General features: G+C 40.1%; 1 protein-coding gene across 1 annotated transcript in view; it reads right to left on the bottom strand.

Moving 5' to 3' along the window:
• Positions 1 to 8795: 8795 nt before the first annotated feature.
• pfdn1 (prefoldin subunit 1) overlaps positions 8796 to 21877 on the bottom strand; it is a 71289-nt gene continuing 58207 nt past the window's right edge. Inside the window, exon 4 of the mRNA XM_073067550.1 lies at positions 8796 to 9576. Within this exon, the coding sequence (XP_072923651.1) occupies positions 9493 to 9576 (84 nt within the window). The 3' untranslated portion in view covers positions 8796 to 9492. The remainder of the gene's footprint in view (positions 9577 to 21877) is intronic.

Raw genomic sequence — 21877 nt, 5'->3', positions numbered from 1 at the left:
TAAAGGCCAGCATGCCATATGCCTTCTTAACCACCCTATCAACCTGTGTAGCTACTTTTATAAGACATGAGATTCAGCAGTCTAGTTTCCAGGATCATCCCTGGTTCCCTTCCTGAATAATGGAACAACATTAGTTACTCGCCAGTCTTCCACGACCTTGCCTATGGCTAGAGAGGACACGAAGATATTGGTCAAGGCCCCAGCAATCATTTTTATTTCCCACAATAACCTGGGGTATATCCCATCAGGTCCTGGGTACTTATCCACCTTAATACTCTTTATGAAACCCAACATTACCTCCTCCTTTATCTTGAAATGCCCTAACATATCAATATAGAACATAGAATAGTACAGCATATTACAGGCCCTTTGGCCCACAATGTTGTGCCAACCCTCAAACCCTGCCTCCCATATAACCCCCCACCTTAAATTCCTCCATATACATGTCTAGTAGTCTCTTAAACTTCACTAGTGTATCTGCCTCCACCACTGACTCAGGCAGTGCATTCCACGCACCAACCACTCTCTGAGTAAAAAACCTTCCTCTAATATTCCCCTTGAACTTCCCTCCCCTTACCTTAAAGCCATGTCCTTTTGTACTGAGCAATGATGCCCTGGGGAAGAGGCACTGGCTGTCCACTCTGTCTATTCCTCTTAATATCTTGTACACCTCTATCATGTCTCCTCTCATCCTCCTTCTCTCCAAAGAGTAAAGCCCTAGCTCCCTTAATCTCTGATCATAATCCATACTCTCTAAACCAGGCAGCATCCTGGTAAATCTCCTCTGTACCCTTTCCAATGCTTCCACATCCTCCCTATACTGAGGCGACCAGAACTGGACATGGTACTCCAAGTGTAGCCTAACTAGAGTTTTATAGAGCTGCATCATTACATCACGTCTCTTAAACTCGATCCCTCGACTTATGAAAGCTAACACCCCATAAGCTTTCTTAACTACCCTATCTACCTGTGAGGCAACTTTCAGGGATCTGTGGACATGTACCCCCAGATCCCTCTGCTCCTCCACACTACCAAGTATCCTGCCATTTACTTTGTACTCTACCTTGGAGTTTGTCCTTCCAAAGTGTACCACCTCACACTTCTCTGGGTTGAACTCCTTCTGCCACTTCTCAGCCCACTTCTGCATCCTATCAATGTCTCTCTGCAATCTTCGACAATCCTCTACACTATCTACAACACCACCAACCTTTGTGTCGTCTGCAAACTTGCCAACCCACCCTTCTACCCCCACATCCAGGTCATTAATAAAAATCACAAGAAGTAGAGGTACCAGAACAGATCCTTGTGGGACACCACTAGTCACAACCCTCCATCTGAATGTACTCCCTCCACCACGACCCTTTGCCTTCTACAGGCAAGCCAATTCTGAATCCACCTGGCCAAACTTCCCTGGATCCCGTGCCTTCTGACTTTCTGAATAAGACTACTGTGTGGAACCTTGTCAAATGCCTTACTAAAATCCATGTAGATCACATCCATTACACTACCCTCATCCATATGCCTGGTCACCTCCTCAAAGAACTCTATCAGGCTTGTTAGGCACGATCTGCCCTTCACAAAGCTATGCCTACTGTCCCTGATCAGACCATGATTCTCTAAATGCCCATACATCCTATCTCTAAGAATCTTTTCCAACAGCTGTCCCATCACAGACATAAGGTTCACTGGTCTATAATTACCTGGACTATCCCTACTACCTTTTTTGAACAAGGGGACAACATTCATCTCCCTCCAATCCTCCGGTACCATTCCCGTGGACAACGATGACATAAAGATCCTAGCCAGAGGATCAGCAATCTCTTCCCTCGCCTCGTGCAGCAGCCTGGGGAATATTCCGTCAGGCCCCGGGGACTTATCCGTCCTAATATATTTTAACAACTCCAACACCGCCTCTCCCTTAATATCAACATGCCCCTGAACATCAGCCTCACTCATATTGTCCTCACCATCATCAAGTTCCCTCTCAGTGGTGAATACTGAAGAGAAGTATTCATTGAGGATGTCACTCACTTCCACAGCCTCCAGGGACATCTTCCCACTTTTATCTCTAATCGGTCCTACCTTCACTCCTGTCATCCTTTTGTTCTTCACATAATTGAATGCCTTGGGGTTTTCCTTTACCCTATTCGCCAAGGCCTTCTCATGCTCCCTTCTTGCTCTTCTCAGCCCCTTCTTAAGCTCCTTTCTTACTACCCTATATTCCTCAATAGACCCATCTGATCCTTGCTTTCTAAACCTCATGTATGCTGCCTTCTTCCACCTGACTAGATTTTCCACTTCACTTGTCACCTATGGTTCCTTCACCCTACCCTTCCTTATCTTCCTCACCGGGACAAATTTATCCCTAACATCCTGCAAGAGATCCTTAAACATCGACCACATGTCCATAGTACATTTCCCTGCAAAAACATCATCCCAATTCACACCCGCAAGTTCTAGCCTTATAGCCTCATAATTTGCCCTTCCCCAATTAAAAATTTTCCGGTCCTCTCTGATTCTATCTTTTTCCATGATAATGCTAAAGGCCAGGGAGCAGTGATCACTGTCCCCCAGATGCTCACCCGCTGACAGATCTGTGACCTGGCCCGGTTCATTACCTAATACTCGATCTAGTATGGCATTCCCCCTAGACGGCCTGTCAACATACTGTGACAGGAATCCATCCTGGACACCATTAACAAACTCTGCCCCATCTAAACCCTTGGAACTAATCAAGTGCCAATCAACATTAGGGAAGTTAAAGTCACCCATAACAACCCTGTTATTTTTGCACCTTTCCAAAATCTGCCTCCCAATCCTTCCTGTTCCTGACTTCCACCCATACTGACTCAAAAGAGGATCCTGCTACATTACCCACCCTTTCTGCAGCTGTAATAGTATCTCTGACCAGTAATGCCACCCCTCCTCCCCTCCCCCCCCCCATCCCTTTTAAAGCACTGAAATCCAGGAATATTGAGAACCCATTCCTGCCCTGGTGCCAGCCAAGTCTCTGTAACAGCCACAACATCATAATTCCATGTATGTATCCAAGCTCTCAGTTCATCACCTTTGTTCCTGATGCTTCTTGCATTGAAGTACACACACTTTAGCCCTTCTACCTGTCTATGTTTACACCCTTTATTCTGCTTCTCTTTCCTCCAAGCCTCTCTATATGTTACATTTGGCTTTACTCTATGCACTTCCTTCACTGTTCTATCACTCCGGGTCCCATCCCCCTTGCAAATTAGTTTAAACCCTCCCGAACCATGCCAGCAAACCTACCTGCAAGAATATTGCTCCCCCTCGAGTTCAGGTGCTACCCATCCAATCTGTACAGGTCTCACCTTTCCCAGAAGAGATCCCAATGATCCAAAAATCTAAAACCCTGCCCCCTGCACCAACTCCTCAGCCACGCATCCAACTGCCATCTCCTCCAATTCTTACCATCACGATCACGTAGCACTGGCAGCAATCCTGAGAACGCCACCCTTGAGGTCCTGTTCTTCAGCCTTCTTCCTAGTTCCCGAAACTCACACTTCAGGACCTCATTCCTCTTCCTGCCTATGTCGTTGGTACCAACATGTATCACGACTTCTGGTTGTTTTCCCTCTCGTACCAGGATGTCATGCACCCGGTCAGAGACATCTCAGACCCTGGTACCCGGAGGCAACAAACCATGCGGGTTTCCTTCTCATGTCCACAAAATCTCCTGTCTGCTCCCCTGACTATAGAGTCTCCAATGACAACAGCTCTCCTCTTCCCTGTCCCATCCTTCTGCACCACAGGGTCAGACTCAGTTCCATAGGCCCTGCCACCGTGCAGTATATGCTCACAATATGCTCAGCAATGATCTCCATATCCTCCACATCTAAGCAAATGTTTCCCTTATTATCCTCAAGTTGTCCTACCCTCTCTCTAACTATACTCTTGCTCTTGATATATGTATAGAATACTTTGGAATTCCCTTTAATCCTACTTGCCAAGGGCTTTTCATGTCCCCTCCTGGCTTTCCTAATTCCCTCCTTTACTTCTTTCTAATCCTCAGGACTCTGTTTAGTTCTAGCTTCCTAAGCTTTGCATATTTTTCCTTTTTCTTCTTGATCAAATTCATCATCCCTCTTGACATTCAAAGTTATTTTAGCTAGCCATCCTAGTTCTTCCTTCTGACTGGAACATACCTATCCTGTATTCTGTGCAGTTGGTATTTAAACAGACTCCACATGTAGGATGTGGACTTGCTCAAAACTGCTGTTCCCAATTAACTCTCCCTAGTTCCTGCCTAATCTCTTGTAGTTTGCCCTGCTCCAACTTAATACTCTCCTACAAGGTTTATACTTATCCTTATCTATAGATATCTTAAAACTTAAAAGGTATGGTCACTATTCCCTAACTGCTCACCCACTGAAAGGTCAGGCTTATTACCCAACACCAAGTCCAATACAGACCCTCCTCTTGTTGGACTTTCTACACATTGATTTAAGAAAACTCCTAGATGCATCTAACAAAAGCTACCCTGTCTAAACCTCTTAGTCTCAGAAAGTCTGAGTTTATATTAGGGAAGCTGAAGTCCCCAATGACAACCCTATTATTTTTACACCTTTCCTTAACATGCCTGCATATCTGTTCCTCAATGTCCTGGTGGCTATTGGGGTGGGGGGGGTGGGGAGTGATTGTACTCTTCCTATGTTTGACTTCTACCCATTTAGACTCAGTGGACGAGCCTTCCATTATGCCCCTCAAGTGCAGTTGTGATATTGTCACTGATTAGTAGTGCAACTCTTCCACCTTTTATCTCCTCCCTATCTTTAAGCACCCATTTCTGTTCCTCTCTCAACAAAGTCACCGTAATAGCCAAAACATCATAGATCCATGTTCTAAGTTCATCACCTTTACCTGTAATACTCCTACTATTGAGGGGCATTGTGATGATGAGCAGGGCTCTGTTGTTCAGTTAATTTGTTGTATTCAACCAACATCCTGAACCACCACCAGTTCTTAGAACTAATTCTTTTTTTAAAACCTGACTTCCTCTTATCTACCCTTCCTCCAAGAACTCTACTCTCTACAGATGGTGGGAAACCTGCATATGAAAGGCTTTTGTTCAAGGCATGATGGGTAAAGCCTATTTTATCACACTTTCAGCTTAAGGCTTGATAAAATTGGAAAGGATCCCCAAAATGCCACTTCTGATCCATTTGAAAGGAAATGTATTCAGTTTTGAGTAATAATGACCCAAAAGCCAAAAAAAAAAACTTGCTTGCCTCTCTAATGTTCACTTCATAGATCAGTGAAGGCTTCAAAATACCGTTAATTATGGCCCAATGATATTTTCCCCGAGTCAGAACAGTCACGGATTTTCATGCATAATCTAGGCTGACACCAAAGTAGCACTGGGGTGCTGCTTTTCCCATGAATGTACTGAGATCCTATTTATGTACCTTAATTAAGGGTTAGTTGTGAAACTGAAACATTCAATGGTTCTCTTTACTTCTCCCATTCAACCACATTAATTTATCCCATTCCCTTTCTTCAAGACATTTAATAGAAAGACATTAATCCAAACACAACAGCATCATTATTCTCTCACAGATACTGCTGGGTTTGCTGAATATTTTCTATATTTTTTTTTAAATGTCCCTACCCTTTGATCTTGCAGTTAAATTCCATATAGAGTTTATTGGAAAACAAACTAAAATGGGGAAAAGGCCTATTCTGCTTCTGTCACTTAGAGATTACAACGACTGATTTCCATCATAGTCATTAACATCTGTCAGCAATATAGGAAAGTTAAATAGCTGGCTTAAAAATCATATTGTTCTTAAAATGAGGGTATTAATATCATTACACCTCATTACAATAAATGCTCTTAAATTTAAAAATCGAAGTAGAGAGACGTGTAGAAAGGTGGTTTATTCTATACATCTTTGTTAAAAGAAAATAACAGTATTGACTTGTCCATCAATAACTGTCTGCCTTCTTAATGGTGCACCACCATATAGTTTCAGATTTATCTACAACTAAAATGAGTATTTGGATAGGCAGGGACTGATTAGGGATAGTCAACATGGTTTTCTGCGTGGTAGCTCGTATCTAACAAATTTTATACAGATTTTTAAAGAAAATTCCAGGAAATTTGTCTACATGGACTCTAACAAGGCCTTTGACAAGGTCCCACATGGGAGATCGGTCAAGAAGGTTCAGTCACTTGGCGTTCAGGTTCAGGTAGTAAATTAGATTAGACATTTCCTTCATGGGAGATGGTTGCCTCTCTGACTGAAGGCCTGTGACTAGTGGTGTGTGCAGGGATCAGTGTTGGGTCTGTTGTTGTTTGTCATCTATTCCAATGATCTGGATGACAATGCAGCAAACTGGATCAGCAAGTTTGCAGATGACACCAAGATTGGGGTGTAGTGAACAGTGAGGAAGGCCATCAAAGCTTGCAGCTGGACCTGGACCAGATGGAAAACTGGCAGATGGAACTTAATGCAGACAAGTGTGAGGTGTTATACTTTGGGAGGACAAACCAACATAGGACTTGCATAGTGAGCAGTAGGGCACTGAGAGTGTAGTAGAACAGAGGGTTCTGGGAATACAGATTAACAATTCCTTGAAAGTGGCATCACAGGTAGATAGGGTCACAAGGAGATCTTTTGGCACATTGGTTTTCATAAATCTAAGTACTGAGAAGAGGAGTTGGGATGATATATTGAAGTTGTATAAGATGTTGGTGTTGGATATCTATTTTCTGATCCTTGGGATTCTTCCAGGAGTCGAGAACGGTGAGCAGTCTTAAATTAACAATCATTAATTGTAAAGTACAAACATACATAGAAATACTAAGCAAACTAAATAATGAGAAACAAAGTTAAGATCAATGAAATCAGTCAGAAGCCCAAGATAAAGATGGCACCCCTGAAAAATCCATCACTTTTATAATCGAGATAAGGAAAATTCCTGAGATAAAACCAATCGATGGTTACACAACAGCACATTACCCACACGATGTAACCAAAAATGATAAAGGTTTAACTGCATTATCGCTTTGTTAGTAAGTGTGAATAAACCATCAATTACTTGTGAAAAATACATGAGTTTTTTTAAAAAGCAAGAATGATTAAACTACAACTTTAGCCTTCTATTAACTCATCTTATAAAAAGCATTTAAAAAGTGGTTTTCAGCATTGGTGAGGTCTAATTTGGAGTACTGTGTGTAGTTCTGGCCACCTACCTTCAGGAAAGATAACAGTAAGATTGAAAGAGTGCAGAAAAAATTTACAAGGATGTTGCTAGGACTTGAGAACCTGAGTTATAGGGAAAGATTAGGACTTTATTCCCTAGAGCATAGCAGAATGAGGTGAGATTTGACAGATATATACAGAGTTCTGAAGGGTATAGAGACTAGAGCTAGAGGTTGTGGGTTAAGGATGAAAAGTGAAATATTTAAGGGGAACATGGGAGGAACTTGTTCACCCAAAGCATGGAGGATTGTGGAATGAGCTGTCAGCAGAAGTGGCATATGCGCGTTCGGTTTCAATATTTAAGAGAAATTTGTACAGATACATAGATTGAAGGGGTATAGTGGGCTAAGGTTCAGGTGCAGGATGATGGGACTAGGCAGATCAATAGCTCAGCACAGACTAGATGGGCCAAAGGGCCTATTTCTGTGCTGTAGTGTTCTAATACTCTAAACTTTTAAGCACATGAATTATAGAAAAATGGATGGTTAGATTGTTCTTAGAATAGGTTACAAGGTCAGTACAACATTGTGGGCCGAAGGGCTTGTAATGTGCTGTAATATTCTATAGCTACCTATTTATCTAGCCTTAGCTGACATCTGACAAGACGGGGAAGTCAGTAGCTTTTGGCATATTTTAAAAATATATTTTGCTTGAGAAACAATTCCATTCGCAGTAAATGGCATATTGTGTTATTTTCCAGGGTTTTGGCTTTGTTACTTGACAAATGATAATCCAGAGAACATGTTAATAATTCAACCAGGGCATTTTTTTGAACTGAAAATAAAAGATGGGGGAAGTAACTGTCCTACTGCAAATATGTAACTGGTTGCTACTACCTACTTAAGCCTGTATGTGACTCCAATGACACACCAATGTAGATGTCACGTTTCGTTGATTATTAACAGAGCAATTGCCCAGGCACAATGTTACAATGCAGATTTACAAATAACTAACTAATCCAATATATGTTGTGGTTTTATCCCTGAAGTAAATATTCAAATCTGAAATAAAACAAAGGAATTCATAGACTAAACCAAAGCATAATAAATATGGAAATTAAGAATATTTGGTACCTTACTAGTACCAGTGAATTAAGTAACCAAAAACTTGTTCACATTAATAAAGTGCAAGATTATTTACATCCTGCAACAGTAATTTTACTTTTCTTTAATCCACCACAGCTCACATATTAAATCTTGCACAAAGTTCCTTTATGAGGGAATTTCCAGTTTCCACTGTTACCATGAAAGAGCAATTTAAATATCAGAATTTGCAGAACCTAGTCAGTTTCAAACACATTGATAGTCCTATTCAAACATATAATTAAACACAATTCAGATGTTCTGTGGGGCAATGCTGCACTTAATGTGCACAAATCAAAAGTTCAAAGCTTAGCCTGTTCTGCAAGGCAATGAGCAGGAGCATACTGTCACTGGCAAAGATGAGAGCATATACTTGATATCAAGTGCAAGCTGAAGTAATTCCCCCAAATAATGGCATGGCCAAAACACCTCAGAGACTTCAGGAGGACATTGTCATAAAATTACAAAAAAAGCATGTAATTGGAGGTTTTATTATTGTTTTGATAGATTTTTCCATCATGTGGAACAAATAGCTCGATTGTTTCAAAGCAAAGCATCTGATATTCACAAGTGTGTTTCTATATAACTTTACATTCTGTAACAGATGCCAGATTAAGGGACCATTGGTGTTTAATAAACCTGTTTCAAGATTGGCTTACATCATATATATATACTTCAGGCTACTTGGAAAACAGCTTTAAAACAAAGCAGGCTGGCAAAAGTTCAGTGTTAAAATTACTCTTATAAAGTAAAATATGCTTATATTTACCACATAAACTGAACTAAAGATTTGGTTTTTTTTTTGACAAGGATCTTGAAATATTAATAGTTGGCAATAGAAGTAAAATTGGAAAGTTTTTACCAAACCAAAATGCTCCAATAAGCCAATGACCTTTCATATACATTAAATGTACCATCTCAGTTGCCCTTATATCGATCTTCATTTCAGTTGGATTCAAGTAAATTACTGGTCATAAAGTAGCCCCTGTCATTTACACAATTCTAATTAGTGACAGTATCACAGATTCAAAGAGAACTGAGTACCATTATGCCACTAGATAAGAGTTATTGACCAACAGTGTTAATGCTGCGAGTTAGATCATGGCCAACAATCTTCTGGAATCCAAGCTAAATGATCACCAAGGTAAATCAGCTGCCAAAAGCAAAAACGGTTATTGTCCTCTTCTGGCCATTAACATTTCTCTGATGTTGTCTTCTGCATCTTTCACACTACGTTCCAAATAGGACTTCTTTTGCTGTCAAGAGATAAAGATATATATACACAATTAGTCTGTACTCAAACTATTCAGCTTTAGATATTTTATTAATAACTCAAAGGAAACCATAATAATTAGTTAATATACTTTTTTATTATATTCAATACTCTTTTAATCTCACTTTAATCTTTCACTGTATGCATACAGCAAAATCTAAAGCCAAACAGGTCAACACTTTAGGTATTTCTCAAACTGTTGAAACAATTTTGTAAACATTAGAAATATAACATTTATTTTATAAGTACAGTGAATTCCTGTTAATTGGGACACATCAGGACCAGTACATTTTGGCCTAATTAAGTGGCTGCCCCCAATTATCCAAAGTTTCATGGAAATAGTTAAAAAGGTATAAAAGACAAACTAATGTTTAATTGAGTAACAAATTATGTATTTAAGTGAAATACAGAACAAATTAGAACACTACCAATATTACTACAGTACTATAACTATGTATTAGTTCAATTGTTACTGATGGAGGAATTCCTCAAGTGTACACTGGCATAGTACTTGATTGGTAAACTATTCATTCTTCACTCCTTAAAGCACCGAGATTTAACGCTTTTCCCAATAACCAATTTCCTTTCATCAGTTCCTGACATATTTGAAAGACACAACAGTCTGTGTTGAGTTATGTAATCAACAACACACACAAAATGCTGGTGGAACACAGCAGGCCAGGCAGCATCTATAGGGAGAAGCGCTGTCGACGTTTCGGGCCGAGACCCTTCATCAGGACTAACCAAAAGGAAAGAGTTATGTAATCCATTGTTTTCTTTGAAGCTGATAGAGTTAAATGTTTGTAGCCAGGGAAACCATTCGGCATGGCACAATAAAGGTATTGTCGATATCATCTGCACAAATTTTTTGAAGCAAGTTGGGGTTATTGTGTAAGTTGAATGAAGAGTTAAAATTGGCATGTTGCAAAGGTAATGATACAGTTGTCATGGGGGATTTCAACATGCAGGTAGACTGGGAGAATCAGAATGGTACTGGACCCCAAGAAAGGGAGTTTGTGGAGTGCCTCCGAGATGGATTCTTAGAACAGCTTGTACTGGAGACTACCAGGGACATAGCAATTCTAGATTTAGTGTTGTGCAATGAACCGGATTTGATCAGGGACCTCGAGGTAAAGGAACCATTAGGAGGTAGTGACCATAATATGATATGTTTTAACCTACAATTTGAGAAGGAGAAGGGAAAATCGGATGTGTCAGTATTACAGTTGAACAAAGGGAACTATGGAGCTATGAGGGAGGAGCTGGCCAAAGTTCAATGGAACAATACCCTAGCTGGGAACAAAAATGGCAGGTATTTCTGGGAATAATGCAGAAAGTGCAGGATTGGTTCATTCCAGAGGAAGAAAGATCCTAAGGGGAGTAAGGGGCGGCCGTGGCTGACGAGGGAAGTAAAGGGCAGTATAAAAATAAAAGAGAAGAAGTACAACATAGCAAAGATGAGCAGGAAACCGGAGGACTGGGAAGCTTTTAAAAAGCAACAGAAGTTAACAAAAAAGGCAATACGCCAAGAAAATATGAGGTACGAAGGTAAACTAGCCAAGAATATAAAGGAGGATAGTAAAAGCTTCTTTAGGTATGTGAATAGCAAAAAAATAGTTAAGACCAAAATTGGGCCATTGAAGACAGAAACGGGTGAATTTATCACGGGGAACAAGGAAATGGCAGGTGAGTTGAACAGGTACTTTGGATCTGTCTTCACTAGGGAAGACACAAACAATCTCCCAGATGTAATAGTGGCCAAAGGAACTAGGGTAAAGGATGAACTGAAGGAAATTTATATTAGGCAAGAAACGGTGTTGGATAGACTGTTGAGTCTGAAGGCTGATAAGTCCCCGGGACCTGATGGTCTGCATCCCAGGGTACTTAAAGAGGTGGCTCTAGAAATCGTGGACGCATTGGTAATCATTTTCCAATGCTCTATAGATTCAGGAACAGTTCCTGCTGATTGGAGGGTGGCTAATGTTGTCCCACTTTTCAAGAAAGGAGGGAGAGAGAAAACAGGGAATTATAGACCGGTTAGCCTGACGTCAGTGGTGGGAAAGATGCTGGAGTGAATTATAAAAGAGGAAATTACGACACATTTGGATAGCAGTAGAAGGATCAGTCCGAGTCAGCATGGATTTATGAAGGGAAAATCATGCTTGACTAATCTTCTGGAGTTTTTTGAGGATGTAACTATGAAAATGGACAAGGGAGAGCCAGTGGATGTAGTGTACCTGGACTTCCAGAAAGCTTTTGATAAAGTCCCACATAGGAGATTAGTGGGCAAAATTAGGGCACATGGTATTGGGGGCAGAGTACTGACATGCATTGAAAATTGACTGGCTGACAGGAAACAAAGAGTAGTGATTAACGGGTCCCTTTCAGAATGGCAGGCTGTGACCAGTGGGGTACCGCAAGGTTCGGTGCTGGGACTGCAGCTGTTTACAATATACATTAATGATTTAGATGAAGGGATTAAAAGTAACATTAGCAAATTTGCTGATGACACAAAGCTGGGTGGCAGTGTGAAATGTCAGGAGGATGTTATGAGAATGCAGGGTGTCTTGGACAGGTTGAGTGAGTGGGCAAATGTATGGCAGATGCAGTTTAATGTGGATGCAGTTTAATGTGGATAAATGTGAGGTTATCCACTTTGGTGGCATGAACAGGAAGGCAGATTACTATCTAAATGGAGCCATGTTAGGAAAAGGGGAAGTACAACTAGATCTAGGTGTTCTTGTACATCAGTCAATGAAAGCAAGCATGCAGGTACAGCAGGCAGTGAAGAAAGCTAATGGCATGCTGGCTTTTATAACAAGAGGAATTGAGTATAGGAGTAAAGAGGTCCTTCTGCAGCTGTACAGGGCCCTGGTGAGACCTCACCTGGAGTATTGTGTGCAGTTTTGGTCTCCAAATTTGAGGAAGGACATTCTTGCTATTGAGGGAGTGCAGCGTAGGTTCACAAAGTTAATTCCCGGAACGGCGGGACTGTCACATGTTGAAAGATTGGAGCGACTGGGCTTGTATACACTGGAATTTAGAAGGATGAGAGGGGATCTGATTGAAACATATAAGATTATTAAGGGATTGGACACACTGGAGGCAGGAAGCATGTTCCCGCTGATGGGTGAGTCCAGAACTAGAGGCCACAGTTTAAGAATAAGGGGTAGGCCATTTAGAACAGAGATGCGGAAAAACTTTTTCACCCAGAGAGTGGTGGATATGTGGAATGCTCTGCCCCAGAAGGCAGTGGAGGCCAAGTCTCTGGATGCATTCAAGAGAGAGTTAGATAGAGCTCTTATAGATAGCGGGGTCAAGGGATATGGGGAGAGGGCAGGAAAGGGGTACTAATTGTGTATGATCAGTCATCATCACAGTGAATGGCGGTGCTGGCTAGAAGGGCCAAATGGCCTACTCCTGCACCTGTCTATTGTCTATTGTCTATTTCTGCACGTACAGAGGCAGCACTACCTTTCTTGAATTTAATGTGGTACCTACATTTCTATTGAGACAGCCAACCATCTGTTGCTTTAAAATCTTCATGACTCAGCTTCTTAGCTGAATTGTTTTTTTAAAAACACTGATCCACAGACACGTACACCTCATCTAGTTACAATGGAAGGCTACTACTTGAGGGCCTCACCTTCATGCTTTCACTTTTGGGTTCTTCCCTGTTGCCTTTCAAGTAATGCCCATTCTTTTTGCAATTTACCTACCTGATATATGAAGCATGCAATAATAGATTTTGTAGATCTACAGCTGGCAATGAGTGGTGTTAGGTAGATGGCTTTTAATTTGGTCCAGTAGGATAATATTTTCAGCTAGTGTCAAATCTTTTCATGGCAAAGATCTCATTTTTTTAAGTCAGATCTTTTTTAAAAAGAACAAAAATATCAAAATTCACTGCTTTTTGAATCAGCATTAATTGGCCCAAATAGATAACATAACCACATGCAACTATTTGCTCTAAGTAATTCTAACAGCCACACTAGCACATGTAACTAACCATCTCTTCTCTCAATTAAGCAGTATAGCGTTCCAAGTAAACAAAGAGAAACCCACACAAAGTGCTGGAGGAACTCAGCAGGCCAGGCAGCATCTATGGAAAAGAGTACAGTCGATGTTTTGGGCGGGACTGGAGCAAAAAGCTGAGAAGCAGATTTAAAAGGTGGGAGGAGTGGGGAGAGAACCACAAGGTGATAGGTGAAAGAGACAGAAGGCCATGGAAGAAAGAAAAGGGGGTTGAAGCATCAGAGGGAGGCTATGGGTGGCATGGAGATAAGGTGAGAAAGGGGAAAAAGGGAGGGGAATGTTGAAGGGGGTGGAAGGGGTGTTGGGGGGCAGGGGGGAAGGTTGGGTGGCATTACCGGAAGTTTGAGCAATTGATGTTCATGCCATCAGGTCCAAGGCTACCCAAATGGAATATAAGGTGTTGTTCCTCCAGCTTAAGTGTGGCCTCATCACGACTGTGGAGGAGGCCATGGATGGACATATCAGAATGGGAATGGGAAGTGGAATTAAAAAGGGTGCTCCTCCCCCCTTTGCTTTATTCCCTGGCATTCTGTCTCTTTCACCAAACAACTTCCCAACTCTTTGCTTCATCCCTCCCTTTAAGCTTTCACCTATCACCTTGTGTTTCTCTCTCCCCTCCCCTACCTTTTAAGTCTGCTCAGCCTTTTTTCTCCAGTCCTGTCGAAGGCTTTCAGCCCACAATGTTGACTGTACTCTTTTCAATAGATGCTGCCTGGCCTGCTGAGTTCCTCCGGCATTTTGTATGTGTTGCTTGGATTTCCAGCATCTGCAGATTTTCTCTTTAAGTGAAAGAGATTCCCAGCTATCTTCTTGATTTGTCATTGCTTGCTTTTTTTTTTATATAAAAGAGTTGTCCCAAATAAGCGCTTGCCCCAATTAACCAGAATCCACTGTAATTTAAAAATATATGATGGTGATAATAGGTGTACATGAATTTTGTTCATGTGCTTAATCTAAGGACAACTACGTTATGACTTATCTTTGCTATGTACCTTTCAGATGGTTAATATCCATTCATGTTCCATAACAGAAAAATCACAAAACATGTTTTCAGTTTTCCTCTAATTTTCCAGTATTTATGGCCAGGTATCAATATTCTTGTGTAAGGTTATATTTTTCCATATAAATGTATATCTACTGTTTTATCTTATTAATTCATGTACCATTTCCCATGCTGTCTAAACATTTTTTAAAAATCAATCTTCATCATCACATTTGTGATGTTATGCTGCACACCCAAATCCTGTTTTGTTCACTTGATTCACAATACTGGAAAGTTACTCTTCTAATATTCCAAAAATAGATTTATTATTGAACACTACCTAAATTTTACAATGAATTTCAAAAATTTTAAAGGCAAGTAGACAGGTTTATTTCATGGGGGTAAAGAGCACCTTAGCGTACATAATACTTAATATTCAATAAACATTCAATACCCACTAGCAATGTTGGTGTTGTGTCATCTGTCAAGCATCAGTTACTGTCCTTTCTCAGATGCCAGCCATATTATTCATCATTTATCAGGGAGCGAGTGGGATACATGTGTTAATGGCCCTGAGAGCTGAGGTATTTTGTGCCCTCCCAGGCTTGGAACCCCTAGATCCAATCCAGATCACTATTTTTCACACTCTCTGACCAGAATCTACATTGGCCAATCCTACCACACTCCCCAATTGCTCTGTTGAAACAGTCATTCCAGTGTCTCTTTTCCAGAACTGAGAGAGTCAATGTGTGGGACAGTGAGCACTCTACATTAAGAGTCTGGTCCAAAACACTGTGGTAGAGACCTCCTACTGGCAAAACCACAATTTCCTCAAAATCGGAATTTAGTTACATCAATATATAATTAATCAGAATGCAGGGTGATCTGCACATCATTTAGAATTATTCTGACATTTCACAGATCTGAAAATCTTCACAATCAATGCAAAAGAAGCATAGTGGCTATAAGAGTTATTAGTAAAGCATAATCTTGCAGCTTCTACATTTTTTCTTTTGTAAAACTATAAATTCCTTCCAGTTCTCCAATTTCCAGAAACCAATTTGCATAAGCTAAGGCAAAGATAAAATCTTGAACATTTAATCCTGATTCAATTAAAAATAAATTGGTAATGCACTCATTTTCTTTTTGATTATTATTTAGAAAATACGTAAATCAAACACCTCTGATGCATTGATAATTTATGCACTAATCATCACTTTGCATTTCACAGGACTATATGGCTCAAGATCACATCACCGCCTTGGTTCAAAAACTGACCAAGAAGAGAGTGACTGCTGCTGGCATTGAAGAGCACTGGAAAAACTGAAATCCTAGAACATGAATGGGAGAAGATTCCAATGGTTTAGTCATACTCCATACAATTTTGTGTACTGGATGTCAACTAATCCAGCCATGGAAAATCACTGTGCAATTCCTGGGGTCTGTGTTCTGAGCCTCAGGATCTCCAAATACTTCAATAATGACCATCTAACCAACATATAGTCCTAAGCAGGGATGTTCACTGTTGACTATATAGATGCAGAGCAGATTTACCAGAACTGTTCTGGAATGAGTGGTTTTAGATAGATAGATAGATAGATACTTTATTCATTCCCATGGGGAAATTCAACATTTTTTCCAATGTCCCATACACTTATTGTAGCAAAACTAATTACATACAATACTTAACTCAGTAAAAATATGATATGCATCTAAAATCACCCTCTCAAAAAGCATTAATAATAGCTTTTAAAAAGTTCTTAAGTAGTTTACTTAAATACATTGAGTCCTAACCCCGGCACTTTAGCATATCTTACTCCTGGCGGTTGAATTGTAAAGCCGAATGGCATTGGGGAGTATTGATCTCTTCATCCTGTCTGAGGAGCATTGCATCGATAGCAACCTGTCGCTGAAACTGCTTCTCTGTCTCTGGATGGTGCTATGTACATGTACATGTGCTATGTTTTAATTACAAAGTTAGGCTGGAGAGGTTGTGGTTGTTCTCCTTGGGGCAAAAGACGTTATGACACAAGATTTGATAGAAGGGTACAAGACTGAAATAGGAAAAACAAAGTAAAGTTGTTCTCATTAGCTGATTTCAGAAGGAAGCCAAGATGGACTGCCGAGTTGGCCCTCTTGACTAAGCAAGTTTGCAAATGTTTCAAACTTGTCTTCAGCTTTTAACATGTCAATTACAGTAAGAACACATGAAATTCTGCAGATGTTGCATATCTTGAGCAACACAGCAACAATGCTGGAGGAACTCAGCAGGTCAGGTAGCACCTATGGAGGGAAATCAATAGTAGATATTTCAGGCCGAAACCCTTCCTCAGTATTGGAGGGGAAGGGAACTAATGTGTTCGGTGGTAGGATCCTGTTGGAGCTGCAGAAAGATACGAAGAATGATGTGTTGGATACAGAGACTCGACAGAGCAAGGAGAACCCTTCTTTCTATAATGATGGGGTGAGGAACCATTAAGGACATCTTTCACTCTCCCCACTATCAGCTTTCTGTAGGGATTGGTCTCTACATGACTCCCTTGCCAGTCATCCCTCCCCCACTAATCCCCCTCCTGCACTTATCTCTGCCCAACACTTCCCCCATCACCACCATTCAGTTCTTCCAGCTGAATCAACCATTCACCTACCAACCTGTCAAGGTCATCTTTTATATTTGGTGCTCGTGATACAGCCTCTCTACACCCATGAGAATCGACACAGAACGGGGGAACCGCTTTGTCCAGCAACTTTGCTCTATCCACTGCAAACGACAGGATCTCCAAGTGGCTACACATTTTAATTTGACTTCCCATTCAGACATGTCTGACCATGGCTGCTTCTGTTGCTGTGATGAGGCCATACTCAGGTTGAAGGAGCAATACCTTCCAAATAGCCTCAAACATGATGACTTGAACATCGGATTCCCCAACTTTCAGTATTCTCCCCCTCCCTCCTTCTCTCTTTTACTGTTCCCCATTCTCTTGCTCCTTTTTTCCTCCTTACCTACACATCCCCTCCCTCTGGATCCCCTCCCGCATTTTCTTCTATGGTCCACTGTCTTCTTGTATCAGATTCCTTCTTCAGTCTTTTATCCCTTCCATCTATCCCCTCCAAGCTTCTTACTTCATCCCACCACCTACCCCTTTACCTGCTTTCACCTATCGCCTGTTAGACTGCATTCCTTCCCCTCCTCCAACCTCCTTATTCTGGCTTCTGTCACCTTCCTTTCCAGTCATAAAGAGTTTCGGCCCAAGATGTTGACTGTTTATTCCCCTACGTGGATGCTGCCTGATCTAAGTTCCTCCAGTATTCTGTGTATTGTCAATTACATTACATCTAAAATACTTTTTTTAAAAAACACATTTTAATATTTCTAAATATTTCAGTTGTTAGAAGTGGTGCATTTTGATTGTCATGAGGAACACTATAAGAAATTCTTCCAAACAACCCAAGTCTTGTTCATGCCCTGCCTGATGTATTTTTCCTCAATAAAATATAGCTACCTATAGAATGCCCAAATCTGAAATTCTGCTCTAGCTACTAAAGAAACATAAACAAAAAGCTAGGACATCAAGGCAATAGTACAATCTACATTATTTAACATTGATTAACAGCATTTCACAGCTGACATCATCACTACAGGAATGGAGCCAGAACATTTGAGTAGCAAACATGTTTTCAAGCTGACAATAGTAACTGATTTCTCTGAATGCTATACATTTCCTGAAGTAAATATGCACCATCATCCAAATAAAGGCTGGATAGGAAGATGACAGCCTTCTTGTGGCACACTCCATAAAAATGAGAAATCATGATTGATCTCACTAACTGGGCATCCAAGTATTGATCAACAATCTGCCAGTCCTGAGAAAAGTAACAACAAAAGCTCTTAAAGGAACAGATGTGCAAACTATGGGCTGCCCTACCATTGACTACATTTGCATGGAGGAGAGCTGCCACTAGAAAGCATCATCCATCATCATCACCATCCAGACCATGCCCTCTTCTCACTACTACTGCTGGGTAGGTGGTACAGAAGCCACAGGTCCCACACCACCAGGTTCAAGAACAGTTAGTACCTACAACCATGCTCCTGAACCACTGTGGATAATTTCATTCACTTCTATTCGGAACTGACTCACTTTCAAGGACTCTTTACAACTCATGTACTCAGTGTTATTTTTATGTGCACAGTTTGTCTTCATTTGCACATTGATCATTTATCAATCTTTATTTAATTATGGTTCTTCATAAAACTCTATTGTAACCTTTTTTCCTATAAACATCTGTAAGAAAATGAATCTCAAGACAGCATATAGTAATATATATGTACTTTGATGATAAACTTATTTTGAACTTTGAAGTGTCTAACGATAATGAGATGAGCCAATCTGGAAGAGAACATCTTCACTCACATTTGAGGGATGCGGAAACTGCTCCAGACTTCAACACTGTCTTACTTAGGAATGGCACGGTAGTGTAGCGGTTAGCATAACACTTTACAGTGCTAATGACCCGGGTACAATTCATGCCACTGTCTGCAAGGAGTTTTGTGCGTTGTCCTCTGAGTATCTTGGTATCCTCCCACATTTCAAAAACATACCAGTTAGGGTTAGTAATGTTTGGACATGTAATGTTGGCATTAGAAGTACATCAACATTTGTGGGCTGCCCTAACACACAAACAATGCATTTCACCATGTTTCAATGTACACATGACAAATAAAGTTAATCTTAAATCTTATCCTTTCTTGGAGGCAATACGTATTGGTAGTGACTTCAGGCTTAACTATCACTCATAAAATAATCAAGAATGAATATTTTAGTGGAGTATTAACTCAACAAACATGAATTTTAGCATTCTTTTTGCAAGATTGTGTTATGCCATATTCTCCCACTTAAGCAAATGGTATTGTGGGAGGATTAACTGAACAACAGAGCCCTGCTCATCATCACAACGCCCCTTGACATTTAGTTAATAACAAGAGAATGATAGAAAATATCCTGCTCTAGGTTTTGCATCTTGCTGCCTATACCCTTTGCTCTTTCCCCAATCACCCCTTACTGCCTGATCAAGGCCGTTTCATTATTACCACCCATGGACCATTGTATAACATTTAATAAGGCGTGTCACTTCTGTCAAATAACAATGACAAACACACCATTTTTGACATTTGCAAGAGGTTTAGTATCAATTTAGCTATTAACTACAAGTGTCTCTAGGTTATAAGTCTTGCAATAATGAATTTCTCAACCAGAAGCAGAGAATCAGAATTTTACTTAGTTTAAGTGAAATAACTTTTATTTTGCCTCAATAATAATAAAAAAGTCATTTAAAGAAAAGCTTTTAAATTTTAAAAATTGTGTTTTGTACCTTTTAATATTGTTGTGTGGAACGATAACTTGTTTGGCAGATCAGGTTTCTACAATTACACTGACCTTTGCTCTTTGATCTTCATTAGAATCATTTAGTTAACCTTTGGCTTAGGGCAAATGCTGTCATCTACTAAAAATTAACCAACACAATCAATGCCAATGTAACATGCAACTTCCCCGCCCCCTCTCCCCACTTCTAACTCTCATTTAACATTCCCACCCAGTTCCTCAGTGTTGCAATTTAAGTGACTAGTCATAAAATCAGGCACTAATATCTCAGCCCAATCTACAATCTAGCAGCTGCATGATAAGTCACCAAATTGACAGGTTAAAACAAAAGTTCCTGTGGGCATGTAAGAAAATGGCATTCGTGTTTTGCAATCTAAGGTTTATCAAAATTGATGACAAGGCTATACAACATACCATTACACACCTGGTTAAATGACTCTATATATTGCAACAACTGCCTGTTATTTGCAACCAGCTGCTTGATTGATTAAGTGAGAAATAGTCATCCATGTACTCAGAAGGGATTGAACAGCATACATTTTGCTTTAATAAGTAAATTTAAATGTCAAATTTAAGTAGTGCAAGCAACCCTCATTTTAGTCTTTATCAATATATGGCACTGAGAGAAAAAAAATAGCATATAATAATTCCTTCCTTTCCAAAGCTTACTCACAAGCTTGCATGGAAAATATTCATTCAGAAATGTTGGTTAAAATCTTTGATGCTTACTCATATTACATAACTTAGCAATTAAAAATACAATGATGAACCCAAAGAGATTTTAAAGATTAGCTTTATTTGTCACTTGTACATCAGAACATGGTGAAATGTGTCTTTTGCATCAATGGCCAACACAGACTAATGACGTGCTGCAGGCAGCCTGCGGTATTGCCAAGCTTCTGGACCAAAATAGCATGCCCTCAATTTACTGACCCAAACCCATACACCTTTCTTGACTAGAACAATAATGCTTGTGAGAGGGAAGTGAAGCAGCCAATTCTTCCAGCTCCTAAATAGGTTTCTGTATATAGACAAATATGGATTATGTTTTGTGCATTCCAGACTCCAAAAGTAAAAACTGCATCCTTAAATCTGTCCATTACATTGCCACCTTTGGAAATGAAGTGAATATTTTCTGACAGTTTCAGATAAAAATAAAAAATTTGAAAATTATTTTAAAATAATTTTTAAAAGCCTTATATCATCATTATTTTATCTATCATGATTCTATTCTATGATTCCCCTAGCACTCAGTGCCTCAGATCAGGGGAAATATAGTACTTCTGTATAGAACAGTAAATAAAAGCCAGCAGGTTTGGAGTTCTTGTAAGTATTGACATTTGCTGTCTAAGTTTCCCTTGGGTGGGGAACCCATGGCATGCACAAAGCTTTATTGGCAGTGCTGCTCCTTGGATTTTTTAAATTAACCACCACCCATAGATTCGGAATCAGAATCAGGTTTAATTTCACTGGCACATGTTGTGGAATCTGTTGTTTTGCGGCATATTGATTATCTTTACTGCCAAATTAAGCAGCAAATTATTTTTTATAATATAGCCCAGAGCAGTGAGATGTTCTTACAAGAAATTTTTCAGACTGGCTTGGTGCCAGCTAGGTGGCAGAGAGAACACGTGATATTGGATGATACACTTTGATATCCTTGCAGACCCTGTGTGTACATTGGTATTTGGCTTGTAAACAGTTATGCCAGTTTACAATTTTTCTTGGTCTTATACTTTCTCTTGTTTGTGAGTGAACGTTGGATGTTCAGTGATAACAATAGTGAATACTGTATATAGTTTAGTGCCTCCATACATGTTAATGTGAGTAAATGTTTTCAGTGATGAACTTGGTCAAGTCTAACTACAAGAGTAGACATACTG

This window comes from Hemitrygon akajei, chromosome 15 (assembly GCF_048418815.1).
Source record: "Hemitrygon akajei chromosome 15, sHemAka1.3, whole genome shotgun sequence".
Lineage (NCBI taxonomy): Eukaryota > Metazoa > Chordata > Chondrichthyes > Myliobatiformes > Dasyatidae > Hemitrygon > Hemitrygon akajei.
This window is presented reverse-complemented; position numbering and strand designations above follow the sequence as displayed.